We start from the raw sequence: 22,846 nt of genomic DNA, 5'->3' as shown, positions 1-22,846 counted from the left end.
ACCAGGAATCGAACCCAAGTCCTTGGCGCTGTGAAGCAGCAGTGCTAACCACTGTGCCACCGTGCCGCCCATTTGTACATAGGTGCTCTCACTCGCCTGCTGAACTTAGGGGGAGGGTTTGGGATACCATCAGTAAATGATAAATATAGGTTACACCAGTTTACTGGGGTCTTTGTAACTTGTCCATTCCATGGTGGCCAACTCCCACCCCCACCCCCATGTAAATCCACCCCACATACTTTCGAAACAAAAGAATACATGGAAACTACCGTATAACTGATAGATAAAGCCTGGTGTAGGTGAGGCTAGTTCTCTGTACATGGCATCGATAAACCAGGCAACTAGCACTTTACCAAGCATCATAAATATGTGGTGGAAGATTCACCGTAATGCTGATTGATGTTCCAAAGGGCACTGCCTTAGTATTTATGCTTCTTCTGCAATGACACAAGATGTGAGGAAACGCACAAGATATATTTCCTCCCTCACCCACCCAAAGTAGCATTATTGAAATCCACCCATTCGCCCACCTCAACCGGAGATAAGTGGCAGCCGATCTTAATGCTTGTAAGTGTCAGCGTGGCACGGACTAACCTGGGAAATCACACTGCAAGATTCTTTTTATGATCAACTTAAATCATTGATTTTGTTCTACAAACATTACCCGTTATCGGGGGCAACAAGCTCAATAATGGCAACGAACACAATGCAAGTTTTGGAATTCTGTAGATGGCAGGGAAGTCTCTCCTGGTGATCCCAGTTAATATACTGCGAAAGGTATTGCCAAGATATGGATAATATCGGCTCAGTCTCTTGGTTAAACTCTTCTCGGTGTCAGTTCTGTATTTCCTATTACCAAAAATAAAAAACAGGGGTGTGAATTATTCAAATAACGTGTAGAATTGTTACTCCCTTCTTCAAAAAATAAAGAGAATAAACCCCAATAACTACAGCCCAATCAGGCTAACGTCAACTCTTAGATTAAAATTAACTGACACATGGAATTGAAAATGACAGCTGGCTCAGATTCGTTGAAGGCAAATTGTGTTTGATTAACCCAGTTGAGTTCTTTGACAAAGTAACGGACAGGATTGATGAAGGTAGTGCAGTTAATATGGATTTCTGAAGGTGTTTGATAAAATACTGCTGACAGTCAAGTGGTGGTATGGAACCCGAGTGTTGGTAGAGGTGTTGCCATTGAGAATGCACCAGTTGATTGTGATTGACAGTTAACTGCCAAGCATGGTTTGAAATTTTAAGCCAGGCAGCGTGATTCTGATTGGTCAAGGCATTGCCTTGAGGAATGAACCAACAAATGTTTGTAAATTATTTTGTTTAGCTGAAACAATGTGTGTATGCGTTCTTTCTGCCTGCAAAAAACAGGATCTTGTGTTAATACATAAATAATCCTCAGCATGCTGAAAATTATGCTGATAAGCAATTTAAGATTGTCAGTCAGGCTCGCATTGTGGCACATTTGCATGTACTGGAAGCCCCATGGTGGCACGGTGGTTCACACTGCTGCCACACAACACCAAGGCCCTGGGTTCAATTCCAGCCTTGGGTGATTGCCTGTGTGTAGTTTGCACGTTTGCGTGGGTTTTCTCTGGATGCTCCAGTTTCCTCCCACTCTCCAAAGATTTGTAGGTTAGGTGGATTGGCCATGCTAAGTTGCTCCTTAGTGTCAGTGGGACTAGCAAGGGTAAATGCATGGGGTTGTAAGGACAGGGCTTGGGTGGGATTGTGGTCAGTGCAGACTCGATGGGCCGAATGGCCTCCTTTTACACTGTAGGGATTATACGATCTATGAAATAGTCACAGCAGCAAATCTTCCAAGATGGCGCTGGAGGGTGGCGACTTCTTGCAAGCTGTGCCCAGCATACCCTCGAATTCTATCCTTTATTCTCGCTCTATGATTTTAAAACTTTACTCTAACTCTGTAACAACGATTTCAAACTTTTGAATGGACCTACCATACATTAAGTTGATCTTTCTCTACGCCCTAGCTATGACTGTAACACTACATTCTGCACCCTTTCCTTTCCATCTCTATGAACGGTATGCTTTGTCTGTATAGAACGCAAGAAACAATACTTTTCACTGTATATTAATACATGTGACAATAATAAATCAAAATTATACAATTCAGACCACAAACAAATGGACATTTTGGCTTCACTTACCAGTTTCATTTCAATCCAGGATGACAGTAAAATCTCGATGAAGCGCAGGTTCTGTTATAGATTGCAACAGCCGGACTGTGGAGCCTGGTAGAATCCTCTGCAATTTGGCCCTGCCTTAAATGAAAGCAGGACGATTAGGACGTAATGCCTCTCCTATCAAACCGCGTCACTTTGTAACGTTGTGCGTTCATCCCTCAGTCAACATCACAAAAAATACAATGTTCAATCATTATTACATTGTGGGAGCTTGCTGTGCGCCAACTGCCCTACATGACAACATTGACTACCCCTCAAAAGTACTCTGTTGGCCATGAAGCACGTTGACACATCCAGGGGTCATAAAAAGCGCAAAATAAATGCAACTCTTCCTTTTCCTTAAAATGTAAAAACCCAAAGAATTGCCGACTCTTAGACTTCCCAGCTTCCGGTGATTTTATAAACTTTTAAAAGCCAGGTTTAGGGGTTCCGTATTCACCACTTTCTAATTCAGTTTGTCCTCTTTCCTAACCTTTCCATCTTGTTTGTGTTCCAAACTACAGGTCCCCTTCTATTTCCCCAAGTTCTTATGAGTCACACTAAGTTTTACCCACCTTTCTTTGGTATGCAAGGTGCCAAAACATTAATAAAATCAGTTAAAAGGCAATTCAGAAAAACGCAGTAAAGTGCGATTGAATTTAAAATAAGCAGAACAGAACCTCACACAAGGAAAGAACAGATGTGCTGACAGATGTGTTTCACATTTTATAAGCATGCCAGGTTTGGCCACACACAAGTATCTCTAGTGCTTATTAGTTTTATTATAGAGCCTCTCGCAATTGCTCTCAGTATCTATTCAATCAGTTTTAAACAAGAAAGTCGACAGTAGATAATGGATTTCCGCTGTTGGGCAGATATTTTGAAAATAATACTGAACACGTGTGCACACGGACGGACACACACACACGGACGGACACACACCACACACGGACGGACACATACCACACACGGACGGACACACACCACACACTGACGGACACACACCACACACTGACGGACACACACCACACACTGACGGACACACACGGACGGACGGACACACACGGATGGACGGACACACACACACGGACGGACGGACACACACGGACGGACGGACACACACGGACGGACGGACACACACGGACGGACACACACACGGACGGACACACACACGGACGGACACACACACGGACAGACACACACACGGACGGACACACACACGGACGGACAGACACACACACGGACGGACAGACAGACACACGGACGGACACACACACGGACGGACGGACACACACACGGACGGACGGACACACACACGGACGGACGGAAACACACACGGACGGACGGAAACACACGGACGGACACACACAGACGGACACACACACACACAGACGGACACACACACACACAGACGGACACACACAGACGGACACACACAGACGGACACACACACACACAGACGGACACACACACACACAGACGGACACACACACACACAGACGGACACACACACACACAGACGGACACACACAGACGGACACACACAGACGGACACACACACACACAGACGGACACACACACACACAGACGGACACACACACACACAGACGGACACACACACACACACAGACGGACACACACACACACACAGACGGACACACACACACACACACAGACGGGGACACACACACACAGACGGACACACACACACACACACAAACGGACACACACACAGACGGACACACACACACACAGACGGACACACACACACACAGACGGACACACACACACACAGACGGACACACACACACACAGACGGACACACACACACACAGACGGACACACACACAGACGGACACACACACACACACACAAACGGACACGGACACACACACAGACGGACACACACACACACAGACGGACACACACACAGACGGACACACACACACACAGACGGACACACACACACACAGACGGACACACACACAGACGGACACACACACACACACACAGACGGACACACACACACAGACGGACACACACACACACACAGACGGACGCACACACACACACACAGACGGACACACACACACACAGACGGACACACACACACACACACAAACGGACACGGACACACACACAGACGGACACACACACACACAGACGGACACACACACACACAGACGGACACACACACACAGACGGACACACACACACAGACGGACACACACACACACAGACGGACACACACACACACAGACGGACACACACACACACAGACGGACACACACACAGACGGACACACACACAGACGGACACACACACACAGACGGACACACACACACAGACGGACACACACACACAGACGGACACACACACACAGACGGACACACACACACACAGACGGACACACACACACACAGACGGACACACACACACACAGACGGACACACACACACAGACGGACACACACACACACAGACGGACACACACACACACAGACGGACACACACACACACAGACGGACACACACACAGACGGACACACACACAGACGGACACACACACAGACGGACACACACACAGACGGACGGATGGACACACACACACAGACGGACACACACAGACGGACACACACACACAGACGGACACACACACAGAGACGGACACACACACACAGACGGACACACACACACAGACGGACACACACACACAGACGGACACACACACACAGACGGACACACACACACAGACGGACACACACACACAGACGGACACACACACACAGACGGACACACACACACACAGACGGACACACACGCACAGACGGACACACACGCACAGACGGACACACACGCACAGACGGACACACACGCACAGACGGACACACACGCACAGACGGACACACACACACACACAGGCGGACACACACACACAGGCGGACACACACACACACAGGCGGACGCGCACACACACAGGCGGACGCACACACACACAGGCGGACACACACAGGCGGACACACACACACACAGGCGGACACACACACACAGGCGGACACACACACACAGGCGGACACACACACACACACAGGCGGACACACACACACACAGGCGGACACACACACACAGACGGACACACACACACACAGACGGACACACACACACACAGACGGACACACACACACACAGACGGACACACACACACACAGACGGACACACACACACACAGACGGGGACACACACACACAGACGGGGACACACACACACAGACGGGGACACACTCACACAGACGGGGACACACACACACAGACGGGGACACACACACACAGACGGGGACACACACACACAGACGGGGACACACACACACAGACGGGGACACACACACACAGACGGGGACACACACACACAGACGGGGACACACACACACAGACGGGGACACACACACACAGACGGGGACACACACACACAGACGGGGACACACACACAGACGGGGACACACACACAGACGGGGACACACACACAGACGGACACACACACAGACGGACACACACAGACGGACACACACACAGACGGACACACACACAGACGGACACACACACAGACGGACACACACACAGACGGACACACACACAGACGGACACACACACAGACGGACACACACACAGACGGACACACACACACAGACGGACACACACACACAGACGGACACACACACACAGACGGACACACACACACAGACGGACACACACACACAGACGGACACACACACACAGACGGACACACACACAGACGGACACACACACAGACGGACACACACACAGACGGACACACACACAGACGGACACACACACAGACGGACACACACACAGACGGACACACACACAGGCGGACACACACACAGGCGGACACACACACACAGACGGACACACACACACAGACGGACACACACACACAGACGGACACACACACACAGACGGACACACACACACAGACGGACACACACACACAGACGGACACACACACACAGACGGACACACACACACAGACGGACACACACACACAGACGGACACACACACACAGGCGGACACACACCCACAGACGGACACACACGGATGGACGGACACACACACACGGACGGACGGACACACACGGATGGACGGACACACACGGACGGACGGACAGACACGGACGGACGGACACACACGGACGGACGGACACACACGGACGGACACACACGGACGGACGGACACACACGGACGGACGGACACACACGGACGGACGGACACACATGGACGGACGGACACACAGACACAGACAGACACACACACACAGACATACACACACACACACACACACACACACACACACACACACAAGTGCCCTCAGGGGTCCGTGTGATGTTTCATCAATAGATACTTACAGGTTCGTAGAGGTGCCAGCAGACACTTGTAAATAGCCCTGTGATTGGACAGTTTGACAGTGAAAGCACAGCAGCACAGCCAATGGGCAGCTTCATAAGGAAAAGGACCAGAAGCATCTTTGGATCCTAGAGAAATCCCTAAAAAAAAAGAACTGATGCCATGTAAATTCTAATAAATTAAAAACAATTTTTCAGGACTTTTCCAATGAAATGTAAAATAAATAATAGGATCACAGAAAATGCTTCATTATTGTTGTGGCACGTGAGGCTGGCAGTGAAAGATTACTTCATAAAGTGTCACAATTGATATTCTGACCTATATTTAAGATCTATAAATTTAATAAAACCAGCTAAAAATGAAAACAAACATTGCTTATTCTCGAATCGGCAACTTTCTTTCAAGTCAGGCAAAGCATTCATTCTTTGTGCTGCTGAATGTCATTTCTAAGACAAGACGAGATGAAAATCGCAAAGTGGATCGGCCTCCATGACTGTTACAATTCCTTGTGACAATCCTTCTGCTCCTAAGAACAAAATGGTGATTCAACAAAAGGGTCAGTGCCATGAGCTATGTTTTCATACAATTCTTTGAGCCAAACTATCCCCGATGTGATAAAAATACATCCCATCCCACCCACAAGTGTGCATCTAAGATCAAGACATCTTTACATGGCACAGCCCTCCACACAGCAACATATATTCTTCCCACATTAGGTGGGAGGCCAAGGGTTCTGTGGTAACCTGATTAGCCAAACCCGTCCCACCTACACCCATCGACCGAAGATAAAAGCCTTACCTCGGTTTTTGGCTTTGAGGATGGAGTAGCAACAAGCAACCATGTCAGAGACCACCTCAAGGAAGAATGAAGGGTTGTCCTTTACTCCTCGGCCAAATGGGAGTCGTAGAACGCATGCATGGAATCTAAAAGCAAAATTATCAATGATGGTGACATGCTTCCTATTCTCAATTCGCACTAATGAAAGAAAAAGACTTGGATTTATTCAGCATGCCACTAAGAGGCCTGTTCCTGTGCTGTAATTTTCTTTGTTCTTTGGGGTTTTAGTTCAGTCAGGCAGCATGGTCGGTGCAGGCTTGGAGGGCCGAAGGGCCTGTCCCTGTGCTGTAAAATTCTTTGTATCTCAAAGATGCTGACACGCAATGAATTACTTTGAACAGTAACATCTACCTTAGATGCCAATGTGACAGTGGAAAATTACAAACTGTATTCGATTAGTCGCAGCTTGATTGTTTTGCAAAACCAGTTAAAGAAAGACTTGGGTTTTCACAGAACTTTAGTGTGCTCAGGACGTTACAAAGCACTTCATAAACCATTAATTACTTTTTGCAGCAATAGTTCAGAAAATGATTTTCTCTCCCATTTAGATAACAGGAGATGAACGTCAAGAAATCGCTTCACAAAACGCTGGAGATTGACCACCAACCAATAACCTCTTCCCAATAAAAGGGAATTGTCTGTGAGTGAAAGGTTGTCAATTATTCTTTGAGCAACAGAAGAGTCACTATTGATCCCACCAATTCACAGGGTACATGTCAACATCCAGAAGGTTAATGGGTTTAATTGCAAAGAACCATGTAAAACCATAGGATAAGATTGTAAAGAGGAGCTACGACTGCATTGGCTGAGGTCGGGGGGGGGGGGGGGGGGGGGGGGGGGGGGTTAAGGGGGCGGACGGACATTGCATCAGGTACAAACAGGGATGGCATGATAGCACAGTGGTTAGCACTGCTGCTTCACAGCGCCAGGGACCCGGATTCGATTCCCAGCTTGGGTCACTGTCTGTGTGGAGTTTGCACGTTCTCCCCATGTCTGCATGGAATTCCTCCGGGTGCTCCGGTTTCCTCCCACATTCTAAAAGACGTGCTGGCTAGGTGCATTAACCCGAACAGGTGCCGGACTGTGGCGACTAGAAGAATTTCACAGTAACTTCATTGCAGTGTTAATGTAAGCCTTACTTGTGACTAACAAATTAGGCAGACATCATGATCGGCGCAGGCTTGGAGAGCCGAAGAACCTATTCCTGTGTTACACTGTTCTTTGAACAGCCTTGGAACAGCTTACACTGAAAATTCAGATTAAAACCTTCTGCATCAACCTCCAGAGCAAGTATATGCTCCAGCGCTGGGACCTGGGTACTAAATGGAGATGTTCTCATTCAGAGGAAACATCCCCCTCAAGTGGACATAAAAGCTCCCATGGCACTATTCAAAGAGTGGGGATGCGGAGGGAGTGTGTACAGGGAGGGGGGGGGGGGGTGGGGGTTGGGGGGGGGGGGGGCGGTCCTCGTCAACATTAATCCCTCAATCAACATTTATTTCATTGTAATCGTAGGGTCCTGGATGCTGAGAATTGGCAGCCATTTTTTATAACATTTCAGTCCATCACCATCTTCCTGGAAAGGCCTGAGGTCCTGAAAGGTGCAACAAGTGTGAGCGCTGATGGCGGCGCTATTAGCGAACACATTTACCGCGCTATACACAGCACACAAGAAAGAAAACAGGCAAGTGTTATTAACGGTCTCTCCCAACTGTTAACATAAAGAATTTCACCACTAAGATGGTTTGAGTTTGAGGTCTGAACTGCTTTAAGATCCCACTCTGCCCAAAATCAGCCCAGCTGTTTAAATGTGAGAGCGCAAAGTACTTACTGACCTGTCCAAAATCAGCAGTATGTTTAATTTGTTGTGTCTTTGGAATTGACGCCGATGGCAATGGAAACGACTAGCATCGTGTGCCCAATATCTGCAGCTGCTCATGGTACGTGTCAATGGTGTATGTGGCACACTGTGCATAAATGAAGCAACATTCGTGCCAACGAGACAGAATCTAACCATCTGCGCTTGACAGCATTACCTAATACTGAATTCCCCCTCCCTCATCAACATCCTGGGAATGGGGTTTAACCATTGACCAGGAACTGAGCTGGACCAGTCAGACAAATACTGTGGCTGTAAGAGATCAGAGCCGGGAATCCTGTGGTGAGAAACTCACCTCCTGTCTCCCCAAAGCCTGACCACCGTCTGGAAGGTGCAAGTCAGGAGTGTGATGGGATTCTCTCCATTCACCTGGGTGAGTGCAGCTCCAACAACACTCAAACGTTTCAGATCAATGCAGCCTGTCCGCTCGACACCTTATCCGCCACCTTAAACATTCACTTCTTCCATCTTCGATAGAGTGGCAGCAGTTTGTACTATCTACAAGATGTACTGTAAAAACTCACCAAGCCTTCTTTGAAAAAACCTTCCCAACTCATGACCACCCAGAAGGGTGAAGAAGGAAACAAGCTCTTCTCCAAGCCACACACCATCCTGACCCTTGGACCACACTGTTGCTGGGTTATAAACCTGGAGCTCCCTTGCTAACAGCACTATGGGTGTACCTACACCACACTGACTGCGGCTGTTCAAGGTGGCGGCTCACAACTACCTTCTCGAAGCCAGTTAGGAATGGGCAACAAACACTGGCCTAGCCAGTGACACTCACATCCCAGGAGATATTTTTTAAAAGTTACTTCTTCCTGGAAGTTAAAAGCATCAGAAAGAATTCTTAGAGCAGTGTGCAAAGTTTGGAACTAATGCTCATGTTTGTATCATGGCCTTTATGGACTTTCTACCCGGTGCATTATAATTCATATTTAGGCATTTCAGAATTGCGCAATGAGATACAAGATTGAACTGGAATATGATTTGAATGTCCAACAATGGTTTTACAATCCTCTCAGAAGAAATACAATTAGGTTTGTCTTTGATACAGCTTTTCAAAGTGGAATAGGTTCTTTGGCACGGGAGCATAACAAGAACAGTATATTTGCTTTGCTATCATTTTGATTTTGATTTGATTTATTATTGTCACATGTATTAACGTACAGTGAAAAGCATTGTTTCTTGCGCGCTATACAGACAAAGCATACCGTTCATAGAGAAGGAAAGGAGAGAGTGCAGAATGTAGTGTTACAGTCATAGTGAGGGTGTAGAGAAAGATCAACTTAATGCAAGGTAAGTCCATTCAAAAGTCTGACAGCAGCAGAGAAGAAGCTGTTCTCGAGTCGGTTGGCACGTGACCTCAGACTTTTGTTTCCCGATGGGAAGAGAGAATGTCCGGGGTGCCTGGGGTCCTTAATTTTGCTGGCTGTTTTTCCGAGGCAGCGAGAAGTGTTACCATACAGACATACAGGCTGGATTCTCCGACATCGCCCGCGGCTGGGATTCTCCAGTCCCGCTGCAGTGAACAGAGATTCAGCTGAGCACCAAACTCTCCTTTCTCGCTGGCAGCGGCGGCAGGGCGAACGCGATCGGAGAATCCCGGCCATAGACAGAGGCTCAGTTCCAGCAAATCCTACAAGCGGCCTAGCCGGTGACACCGTAGCTTGGCCATTAGCGGGTAAGAAAGCATTTATACTTCCTGAAACGGGCAAGGGCGCAAAGAAACATTGTTAACTGCTACTCTGTTAAGCTGCATTTTTAACCAAACTCCTGCCCCGCCAACTCGCAGGTAGTCTAACCAACATGCAGAGTTTTGTGAAATCTCAGTCTGGAAAATGTTGTAAGTCAATCTCTGTACAACAGAACGCCACTGAAGACTAGAAGATTAAGGAAAAACTCGAGTGATGATTACCGAGTTAAATGAGGCTGCTTGAGCAATGTACTGTTCCTGGCATAGCTCTAAACATTAACAAAGTTCAAGTGAATTGTTAACCTTTTTTTAAAAAAGGGTTATAAAATGCCAATCAATAACACACTTATTAGAGTAGATCGAAATGTTAACTAACTTCTTCAAACACCAGGATCAAGGTCCACTTCATTCCCATTGATTCAAGCCAAACATTTTGAAGGGGGACAAATGGTTAAGTATATTTTTGTCTGTCACACAAAGGGACGTACATACTTCAGCTGAGGCCTAACCAGGAATAACAGGGTGACATGGCAGTTAGCACTGCTACATCACAGCGCCAGGGACCTGGAAGTTAACCAAGACATTAGAATTCCTTGTACTCTTAGCGGGATTCCTGTTGGATTTCATTCACCCAACAAGGAGGACCAGGTCCCAGTTTAACGCGCTCTGAATGTTTACATTCCACGCAACGTAGCACTTTCTCAATGCTGCAATGTGGAATTCTTTACATGTAACCAATCTGGAAACTCTTCACACATCCCACTTAATCCCAGAGCAACGGGATCAAATCGAGTCAGATGTGCTGGATTCCGGTGTCTAGAACATTGGGTTTGAGTATCGCTATCATCAGGACTCATTCGACAAAAAGGATATTGAAATACGCGACATTCAGGAACTAAAACATGTAGCCTCCACTGCCTAACACAACTACCCAAGGTTGCAAATCAAGAAGACAGTGTTCCAACAGCTCAAGGCAGATGTCCTAAGAGGAAGTCTGAGAGATCCAATGGTATGCTGACCACTTATTGAAGCAAAGCGTTGTTGAAGTCACCGGGGTCACCTATAGACCAAGACCAAATGGACAAAATCTCCTCGCTCTCAGGATGGTGTCCGTCTTCTTGAGGATGACAATATCATCAAACAACACTTAAAAGGACATTTCCAGCAACTCATAGAATCCCTACAGTGCAGAAGACGGCCATTCGGCCCATTGAGTCTGCACCAACCACAATCCCACCCAGGCCCTATTCCTGTAACCCTACGTATTTATCCTGCTAGTCTCCCTGATACTAAATGGCAATCTAGCATTGCCAATCAACCTGAGCCACACATCTTTAGATTGTGGGAGGAAACCCGAGCAACCGGAAGAAGCCCACGCAGACATGAGGAGAACGTACAAACTCCACACAGACAGTGACCCAAGCCGGGAATCGAACCCAGGTCCTTGGCATTGTGAGGCAGCAGTGCTAACCACTGTGCCACCGTGCCGCCCCTCAGCCAATATTCTCCAGGCCATACCCCCTCACAATGCTAGAATCCATGGGTGAAGCAACATCGACGGGTGAGCTGTAACAAGCAATCAAACGGATGAGAAACAATAAAGTCAGCTGAGTTTACAAAGCTGGGAGCTTTTCCTCAGATCAAGACTCCATGCACTCATCCCACAGATCTGGAAGGAAGTGCACTCCCTCTACCAATGGCCTAGACCATGGTGTACAGAGCAGGTGATCCGGAACTTGGAAGCATTGTGAATGGCAGGGAGGGCAGTGAAGAACTTCAAAGGGATATGGACAAGTTGGTGGAATGGAGGGGGACAGTTGACAGATGAAGTTCAATGCAGAGAAATACAAAGTGATTCATTTTGATCGGAAGCCCATGGAGAGACAATATAAAACAAAGAGTACAACTGTAAAGGGAATGCAGAGGTATTATCCACCTAAAACGTTAACTCTGTTTCTCCCTCCACAGATGCCACCTGACCAGCTGAGTATTCCCAGCATTCTCTGCTTTTAGTCAGGTTTGCAGCATCTTCAGTATTTTGCTTTTGTATTTCTGAAGACATTGACCTTTCAAACTGGAGAATTTACAGTGCAAAAGTTCACATGCAATCCTTTCATTCCACTTCTTACCCGAGGTAAAGGTCTTTATTGTCCAGTGAGACTGTGATGAATAGGATACTCAGCGAGGGCTGGCTTCCTGCACCCTAGCGTAAACTTCCCGGAGGGGGGGGTGAGCCTGCCTCCCACTTAGCCACTTCACCTCGTTAATTAATATAATGGCTCATTAATGAGTTTGAGGCTAGGACAATGTCCATCTCCAAGAGGGAGCCTCAGAGAGCTGCTGGCCAATCAGAGACAACTGTGCACCAACAGCACCAAATGGAAGCAGTGGTCACTGCTGGTACTGCAGGGTCAGTCAAGCAACTGGCAGGACCCAGACACTCAGGTAAGTCGGAGGCCTCGCTGCGGCCAGGCTGATAACCCTACTCAAGAAGTGGGAAGCTAGTTGGACAGGGCGGGAAAGGGAAGGGAAGGGAAGGGAAGGGGGGGGGGGGGGGGGCACGTGCTTTGGGAGGACAGCAAGAGGCAAAACTGTGGGTGGGGAACTTTTAATGGCACAGAGAGCGTGGCATGGGTGCACACCCCCACCCACTTTCACTGACCAACAACCAACTGGGTTAAATCTGCTGGGCTATACATTGGACGCCCATTATCATAGAATCCCTACAATACAGAAGGAGGCCATTTGGCCCAGAGTCTGTACCAACCACAATCCCACCCAGGCCCTATCCATGTAACCACACATATTTACCCTGATAATCCCCCTGACACTAGGGTCAATTTAGCATGACCAATTAACTTAACCCGCACATCTTTGGTCTGTGGCAGGAAACTGGAGCACCAGAAATCATAGAAATCACAGAAACCCTACAGTGCAGAAAGAGGCCATTTGGCTCATCGAGTCTGCACCGACCATAATCCCACCCAGGCCCTACCCCCATATCCCTACATATTTTACCCACTAATCCACGCATCTCAGGACACTAAGGGACAATTTTTAGCATGGTCAATCAGCCTAACCCACATATCTTTGGACTGTGGGAGGAAAACGGAGCACCTGGAGGATACCCACGCAGACACGGGGAGAATGTGCAAACTCCACACAGACAGTGACCCAAGCCGGGAATCGAACCCAGATCCCTGGAGCTGTGAAGCAGCAGTGCTAACCACTGTGCTACCGTGCCGCCCTCTACACAGACAGTGACCCGAGGCCGGAATTGAACCCAGGTCCCTGGCACTGTGAGGCAGCAGTGCTAACCACTGTGACACCATGTCACAGTGCTGATGGGACAAAACCCTTAACCGGCATTAGTTCCACAATTAAAAGCCACTTGACACCTCTCTGTCACCCGTAAAATTGTGGCGAGGTGGATGGACCGACGGGCATGGCACCAATTAGGGCACAGTGCCCTAATTTACAGGTTCACCCATTCTGTTGCTCCACCTGTGACTAGTCTGTTATATTCAGCCCTGTATGACACATTTTCAGCTTGATGTTTATAACCAGGCCTCCACGCCAACATTATCTGTTAGCCAGGTTCAGAAAACTAACCAATCAGGATTATTCACCAGATCAACCTTACCATCTGTCAAAAAGCAACTCCTTTCACTTCACCAAATGGTGTGTTTAAAAATAATTCCCTGCGTGACCTTAACAAAGTGCCATTGACAGGAATGCTGACAATTTTCACACAGCAGCTTGTTGGTATAAAGCAGGAACGGACCGTATAGTTTAGAACGAGTTAGAAGGATGAGGGGGGGACTTTATTGAAACTTACAGGATACTGTGAGGCCTAGATAGAGTGGACATGGAGAGGATGTTTCCATTCGTAGGAAAAACTAGAACCAGAGGGCACAACCTCAGGCTAAAGGGACGATCCTTTAAAACAGAGATGAGGAGGAATTTCTTCAGCCAGAGAGTGGTGAATCTGTGGAACTCTTTGCCGCAGAAGGCTGTGGAGGCCGGGTCATTGAGTGTCTTTAAGACAGAGATAGATAGGTTCTTGATTAATAAGGGGATCAGGGGTTATGGGGAAAGGCAGGAGAATGGGGATGAGAACAAAATCAGCCATGATTGAATGGCGGTGCAGACTAGAAGGGCCGAGTGGCCTAATTCTGTTCCTATGTCTTATGGTCTTATGGTACAGGGCGTCTGAAACGGGAAAGCGAAGAGGCTGCGGAGAGAAGGGGCAGAGTTCTCCTGTCCCGCCCACCATGGGAATCGTGGCGTGCGGGACACGGACCATGCAAATTCCCGTTGACCTCAGGTGGGATTTTCCAGTCTTGGGGCGAGCGCAGCTGGAAAATCCTGCCCAAGGACTGGATGAGCATGCCTGAAATTTGGGACCACACAAAAACACGACACACAGTAAACAAACCCCAGATTAGAATAAACTCAGGTGGTCTCCTGTCTATTTATAATCTAACATTCCAAATCAAATGTACTGTCCTAGAGAGAGTGAAAATAACTAACAGATAGACAGTTGTTTGGATGGTACCTGTAGGCCTGGAGGAGGAATATCTTGTAGACGTTGATGGTAACCGTCCTGAGAGTATTAACCTGCAGAAATTAGAACCATGCTGTGAGATAGATCGAACTGATCATCAAATTCATACTCACCTACACACAACATACATACAGACATACAATGCACACAATGCATGCACACACGCACAGACAATGCACGCACGTGCACACACAGACAATGCGCACGTGCACACACAGACAATGCGCACGTGCACACACAGACAATGCGCACGTGCACACACAGACAATGCGTGAACTTGAAGGGGAAATAGTCATTGAGGTGGATGATCAGCCATGATCACATTGAATCGTGAAGCTAGCTCGATGGGCTGAATGGCCTCCTTCTGCTCCCACGTCCCTATATTTGTTTGCTTTTCCATGAAACTCGATCAATTAAAGGTTCCACTTTGGGCATTTTTGGCACTGCAACTTCACAGATAAGTCTGTGTGACAGTGGAGATAACAGGAACTGTTACTTGTTGTTGTGCCATCACGTTTGGACAAGTGAGTGTTTCAGCATTTAACTTGGACAAACAAGATAAGCAAACAGAGGGACTGGTGTCAAACAGTCCACCACGATCATCACTTCCAATCATAAACTCTTATTATTCATCTCTTGACCATTATTAACTCTTAGAACAATGTGAGGAAAAACCTTTTGACCCAGAAGGTGGTGACGGTCTGGATTGCGCTGCCTGGGAGGGTGGTGGAGGTGGGTTGCCTCACATTCTTTAAAAAGTATCTAGATGAGCACTTGGTACGTCATAACATTCAAGGCTAACATTCAAGTGTCGGTAAATGGGATTAGGTCAATATGTTTCTCATGTGTCAGTGCAGACTCGATGGGCCGAAGGGCCTCTCCTGCACTCTATGATTCAATATAATTGATTCACATATACTACCACATGAGGCTGAATCATTTTGTAAAAACAGCAAGCACTTAGTCAAAAGAAGTGATCGTCCAACAAGCAAGAGTCTGACTGAATCTATTAGATTGAACAATTCTGACTCAGAGATTGCAAGGCCATCTAATTAGCCAGTGAACAGTCACCCCTGAAGCCAGTGGCATGAACTACGTACAATTTTGATGTGATTGTCACAGGAAGACCAAACCTACCAGGAAGCCTCTGCACTCGTGGTGGGCAGTGCCCAACCTGTTTGGAGTCATCATGGATGGCATCAAGGCAATGCGTTTGCATAGGAAAGCAGTCAGCTGTACGCTCCTACAACGGAGTCCTCAGTTAGAGCTCTGTTAGAAGACCAGTCATCCGCCACTGAGTCTCTGACCTCCAAGGCTTCCAAAGTTTATATGAAGTTCTGGATTGGGGCTACCACACCATCATACCCCGCTCCTCCCCTGCAGATCAGTGAGAGTGGTGAGGGGCAGACCCACATGAGTAGCAATGGGGGAAATATGACTCTCAGGAGAACAGCATGGTTGCTGCCCCTAACAGCCCTTCGACCAACACCCGTCCTGGTGCCAGGAGGCCAGTTGGCGAGACTACGTTAGCAGTAGCCATTGTGTACAGTCAGGCTCCCTCCCTCTGGTGACCTAGTTTAGGCAATAGTTGTGATTGTGGATATATTGTAGAAATGGTGAATACCACACTGCAGCAATCGGATCCCGAAACAGATGGAGGATCCCAATTTCCTTAAATAAACCTGAACATCCGACTGCACCGGGTGCAAAACGGTGTCGGACACACTTCCCGGGATGAATAGGCAGCAAAGCTGCCACCCAACTTTCAGAGCTGAACATCCATAGGGTGGGACACTCTGGTCTCGTCTGTGGCGGGACCCGTCGTGAATGCGAACGGAAAAATGTGGTGCTCCAGCTAAAACTCCAGCGGCACTGGAAAATCCCAGCCACGAACAAGGACACAAGATTTTGGCCAATGTCTCATGTTCAAAATTGACCACTGTCTAAATCGCACAGCACTCCACTGAAGTTATTGGATGGCAAGAAGTTTAATTTTGTAGAAACTTGATGTCTGTGTCAATATGCGCGATCTTCTTGGAGATCCTCTGTGTTTACCCCAGTCCAACGCCGGCATCTCCACATCGTTACTGGATGGAGCAGGGACTGAATGAATTTAATATAAAATTCACCGAGTCATCATGGATTGACACAGTGCAGAAGGAGGCCATTCAGCCCATCGTACCTGTGCTGGGTCTTGGAAAGAGATTTCCAATTTGTCTTCCTGTTCTGCTCTTTTCCCATAGTCCTGCAAATGTCTCCCCTTTGTCGTGGCTCAGTTGGTCGGCCTCTTGCCTCTGAGCCATGAGATTCTGGGCTCAAGTCCCACTCCAGGGCTTGAGCACAAAAATCAGAGAGACGTAGAGGTTTACAGCATGGAAACAGGCCCTTCGGCCCAACATGACCATGTCACCCTCTTTCTATTAACCACTAAGCTAGTCCCCATTGCCCGTGTTTGGCCCATATCCCCCTATACCCATCTTACCCATGTAACTGTCTAAATGCTTTTTAAAAGGCAAAATTGTGCCCGCTTCTACTACTACCGCTGGCAACTCGTTCCAGCCACTCACCATCCTCCGAGTGAAATAATTGCCACTTTGGGCCCTTTTGTTTCCCTCCCCGCTCATCTTAAACCTATGCTCTCTAGTTTTAGATTCCCCTACCTTTGGGAAAAGATGTTGACTATCTACAAGACCGATCCCCCAGTGCAGCAACTGAGGGAGTGCTGCACAGTTGGAGGTGCTGTTTTCTGGATGAAGCGTTAAACCCAAGGCCCCATTTGCTTGTTTGGATGGATGCTAAAGATCCCATGGTGCTATGTGAAGAAGAGGGTTAACCCTGTTGCCCTGTCCAACCTTTACCCCTTCATCAATACTGCACAAAATCCCCGCAGATTATTTGGTCATTAAAACACTGCTGTTCAGGGGAGCATGCTGGGTGCAAATTGGCTGCTGCGCTTACACTCTGCTAAATACTTCACTGGCTGAAAGCACTTTGAGGTGTCTGGTAGTCAGGAAAACACTATATAAATGCAAGCCTTGCCTGATGTGTTTACCTCATTCCTGTTGGATATTTAGTGTTGAACCTGCTTCCAGCACCCTCTCTATCAGTGCGATGCCGCACCATAAAATTTTCTTTTCCTCATGTCATCTCTGGCTGTTTTACCAATGAACACGGACGTAGGGAAGATGTTTCCATTAGTGAAAGAGACCAGGATCCAAGGACACAGCCTCGGAGTAAAGGGACGAACCTTTAGAACCGAGATGAGGAGGAATTTCCTCAGCCAGAGGGTGGTGAATCTGTGGAGTGCATCGCTACAGAAGGCTATGGAGGACAGGTCATTGAGTGTATTTAAGACACAGTAAGAAGTCTCACAACACCAGGTTAAAGTCCAACAGGTTTATTTGGAATCACGAGCTTCAGGTGAGTGATGAAGGAGTGGCGCTACAAAACCTCGTGATTCCAAATAAACCTGTTGGATTTTAACCTGGTCTTGTGAGACTTCTTACTGTGCCCACCCCAGTCCAACGCCGGCATCTCCACATAGTATTTAAGACAAAGATAGATAGGTTCTTGATTGGTAAGGGGATCAAAGGTTACGGGGAAAGGGCAGGAGAATGGAGTTAAGAAACTTCTCAGCCATGATTGAATGGCAGAGCAGACTCGATGGGCCAAATGGCCTAACTCTGCTCCTATATCTTACAGTCTTATATATCCTCTGTCGAACATTGCTCACGGAGATGAGGGGTAAGAAGTTAGCAAATATCTTTCTGGCGCATGTCACAGCTCACCTCCAGATCCAAGAAGATGTGGTGGCATTTCAGCTTTAAGACGGCCAGTAACTTCCTCCTCAGATTCTCTCCAGCTTCTGAACAGCAATTGAAAGTCAGGCTCGATCTGATGGAGGTGTTTGCGTAGCTAAATTTTAAAGAGATGGGGAGTTAGAAACACAGAAAAACTACAGCACAAAACAGGCCCTTCAGCCCCACAAGTTGTGCCGAACATATCCCTACCTTTTAGGCCTACCTATAACCCCCCATCCTATTAAGTCCCATGTACTCATCCAGCAGTCTCTTAAAAGACCCTATTGAGTTTGCCTCCACCACCACTGACGGCAGCCGATTCCACTCGCCCACCACCCTCTGTGTGAAAAACTTCCCCCTAACATCTCGCCTGTACCTAACCCCCAGCACCTTAAACCTGTGTCCTCTCGTGGCAGCCATTTCCACCCTGGGAAAAAGCCTCTGAGAGTCCACCCGATCTATGCCTCTCAACATCTTATATGATGTTATATGATGATATAGGGGCGGCACGGTAGCACAGTGGTTAGCACTGCTGCTTCACAGTTCCAGGGACCTGGGTTCGATTCCTGGCTTGGGTCACTGTCTTGTGTGGAGTTTGCACATTCTCCCCGTGTCTGCGTGGGTTTCCTCCGGGTGCTCTGGTTTCCTCCCACAGTCCAAAGATGTGCAGGTTAGGTTGATTGGCCATGCTAAAAAATTGCCCCTTAGTGTCCTAGGATGCATAGATTAGAGGGATTAGTGGGTAAAAAATGAAGGGATATGGGGGTAGGGCCTGGGTGGGATTGTGGTCGGTGCAGACTCGATGGGCTGAATAGCCTCTTTCTGTACTGTAGGGTTTCTATGATACCTCTATTAGGTCTCGTGTCATCCTACGTCTCTCCAAGGAGAAAAGACCGAGCTCCCTCAGCCTATCCTCATAAGGCATGCCACTCAGTCCAGGCAACATCCCCTTGTAAATCTCCTCTGCACCCTTTCAATCTTTTCCACATCCTTCCTGTAATGAGGCGACCAGAACTGAGCACAGTACTCCAAGTGGGGTCTGACGAGGGTCTTATATAGCTGCATCATTATCCCCGGACTCCTAAACTCAATCCCTCGATTGATAAAGGCCAGCACACCATACGCCTTCTTAACCACCTCCTCCACCTGCGGGGCCGATTTTAGAGTCCTATGGACCCGGACCCCAAGGTCCTTCTGATCCTCTACAGTACTAAGAGTCTTTCCTTTTATATTGTACTCCTTCATCCCATTTGACCTGCCAAAATGGACCACTATGCATTTATCTGGGTTGAAGTCCATCTGCCACTTCTCCGCCCAGTCCTGCATCCTATCTATGTCCCTCTGTAACTTCTGACACCCCTCCAGACTATCCACAACCCCACCAACCTTCGTGTCGTCGGCAAACTTAACAACCCATCCCTCCACTTCCTCATCCAGGTCATTAATGAAAATGACAAACAGCAAGAGTCCCAGAACAGATCTCTGGGGCAACCACTGGTGACCGACCTCCATTTAGAAAAAGACCCATCTATACCCACTCTCTGCCTCCTTTGGGCAAGCCAGTTCTCGATCCACAGGGCAGCAGCCCCTTGGATCGCATGCCCTCTCACTTTTTCTAGAAGCCTTGCATGGGGGACCCAATGGGGGTTACTCAAATAGAATACCGGGCACAAAGTTTCAGAGCCTACTACTGATTTGAAATTCTTGGAATCTCCCCACTATCTGGTGATCAAGTTATTATTGTTGCGAGCTTAGAAGCTTTAATAGCAAATGTGGATTTTTAAAATAATAGCAAAATACTGCGACGCTGGAAATCTGAAATCAAAATAGAAAATGCTGGACAAACTCAGAGGGTCCAGCAGAAGTGTTCTGCAGAAGGGTCACTTAGACTCGAGACTCTGCCAGACCTGCTGAGTTTATCCAGTATTTTCATGGATCATAGAATCCCAACAGTGCAGAAGGAGGCCATTCAGCCCATCAGGTCTGCATTGACTCACCAACACAGGCCCTTTCCTGTGTGACCCCACGTATTTACACCACTAATCCCCAACCACACATTTCGGGACACTAATGGGCAATTTAGCACGTCCAATCAATCGAACCTGCACACCTTGGGACACCAAGATGTAATTTAGGATGTCCAACTAACCTGCACATCTTTGGACTGTGGGACCTGGAGTTGTGATTCAGACATCATCCTCACTAACTATAAAAAGTTAGGAAATAATCTGACAGTCGAAGGACATTTCAGGGAAGGTGAGATGGGCTTGTTCATTAGTACACGCACTGAGGGGGGAGTTCAATCGGATAGTTTTAATAGAGTTTTTAACCCAGTTTGTGCGGAAATATATCATGACCAACAGTGATAAACACGGTGAGCGGCACAGTGGTTAGCACTGCGGCCTCACAGCATCAGCGACCCGGTTTCAATTCCCGGCTTGGGTCACTGTCTGTGCGGAGTCTGAACATTTGCCCGTGTCTGCGTGGGTTTCCTCCGGGTGCTCCGGTTTCCTCCCACAGTCCGAAAGACGTATTGTTAGATGCATTGGCCATGCTAAATTCTCCCTCAGTGTACCCGAACAGGCGCCGGAGTGTGGCCACTAGGGGAGTTTCACAGTAACTTCATTGCAGTGTTAATGTAAGCCTACTTGTGACTAATTAATAAATAAACTTACTTAAGATGACAACTTTGATAATGATATTGCACGATCTGTTTTGGTGTTCTGTTATGCCACAATATGAATCAACGTGCACTGTCGTGAAGTGAACTGGTGCAGTATTTTTTGTCTGAAGTATGTGACTGTCGTAATTCAGCCAGATGCCACTTTCTCGTCACCAAAGACCCTTCATTGTACCAGAGAGAAAGGCCGCACCCACAGCTCGACAGTCTACACTGGGAGTTACCACGCTGGCCCGGGGTAAGCAGCTGGTTTAGAAACCCCCGCAGCCCGCTTCTCATTGGGTGAGACTAGGCTCGCTAAATAAGGAAGCTCATATTCCACGAAGCCCATGGAGAGATCTATCGATGACAGAGCCACAGAGATTTACAGCACGGAAACAGGCCCTTCAGCCCAACTCGTCCATACCGACCAGGTTTCCTAAACTGAACTAGTCCCATTTTGCCTGCATTTGGCCCATATCCCTCTAAACCTTTCCCATCCATGTACCTGTCCAAATGTACTTTAAATATTGTAATTGTACCCGCCTCTACCACCTCCTTGTGGGGATGATCCCCCATGTCCTTCGCATGCATCATAACACCGACAAATTGGGAATGCTGACTATACTTCACCTTTACGATACTGGTATGTGTTCTGAAATACAAACTAGACTACAACAGTTATTGACACTACAGACTGGGACATTTTGAAAGATAGCCACATGGCTAACTAGTGATTGCTTGGAAGTATCTGATTTTCATTGGGACTTCTTAATTGAGGATATATGGTACA

General features: G+C 47.8%; 1 protein-coding gene across 1 annotated transcript in view; it reads right to left on the bottom strand.

The window, feature by feature from the left end:
* Nucleotides 1-339: 339 nt before the first annotated feature.
* The window catches only part of tert (telomerase reverse transcriptase), a 49,113-nt gene continuing 26,606 nt past the window's right edge, over nucleotides 340-22,846 (bottom strand). The window contains exons 13-18 of the mRNA XM_078200734.1: nucleotides 19,383-19,509; nucleotides 15,586-15,647; nucleotides 7,414-7,538; nucleotides 6,618-6,755; nucleotides 2,184-2,297; nucleotides 340-849 (exon numbers count right to left, since the gene is read on the bottom strand). Of these exons, the coding sequence (XP_078056860.1) occupies nucleotides 2,194-2,297; nucleotides 6,618-6,755; nucleotides 7,414-7,538; nucleotides 15,586-15,647; nucleotides 19,383-19,509 (556 nt within the window). The 3' untranslated portion in view covers nucleotides 340-849; nucleotides 2,184-2,193. The remainder of the gene's footprint in view (nucleotides 850-2,183; nucleotides 2,298-6,617; nucleotides 6,756-7,413; nucleotides 7,539-15,585; nucleotides 15,648-19,382; nucleotides 19,510-22,846) is intronic.

Source organism: Mustelus asterias, chromosome 2 (genome assembly GCF_964213995.1).
Source record: "Mustelus asterias chromosome 2, sMusAst1.hap1.1, whole genome shotgun sequence".
Classification (NCBI taxonomy): Eukaryota; Metazoa; Chordata; class Chondrichthyes; order Carcharhiniformes; family Triakidae; genus Mustelus; species Mustelus asterias.
Note: the sequence above shows the minus strand (reverse complement) of the source record. Positions and strands in the feature narration are given on the sequence as shown.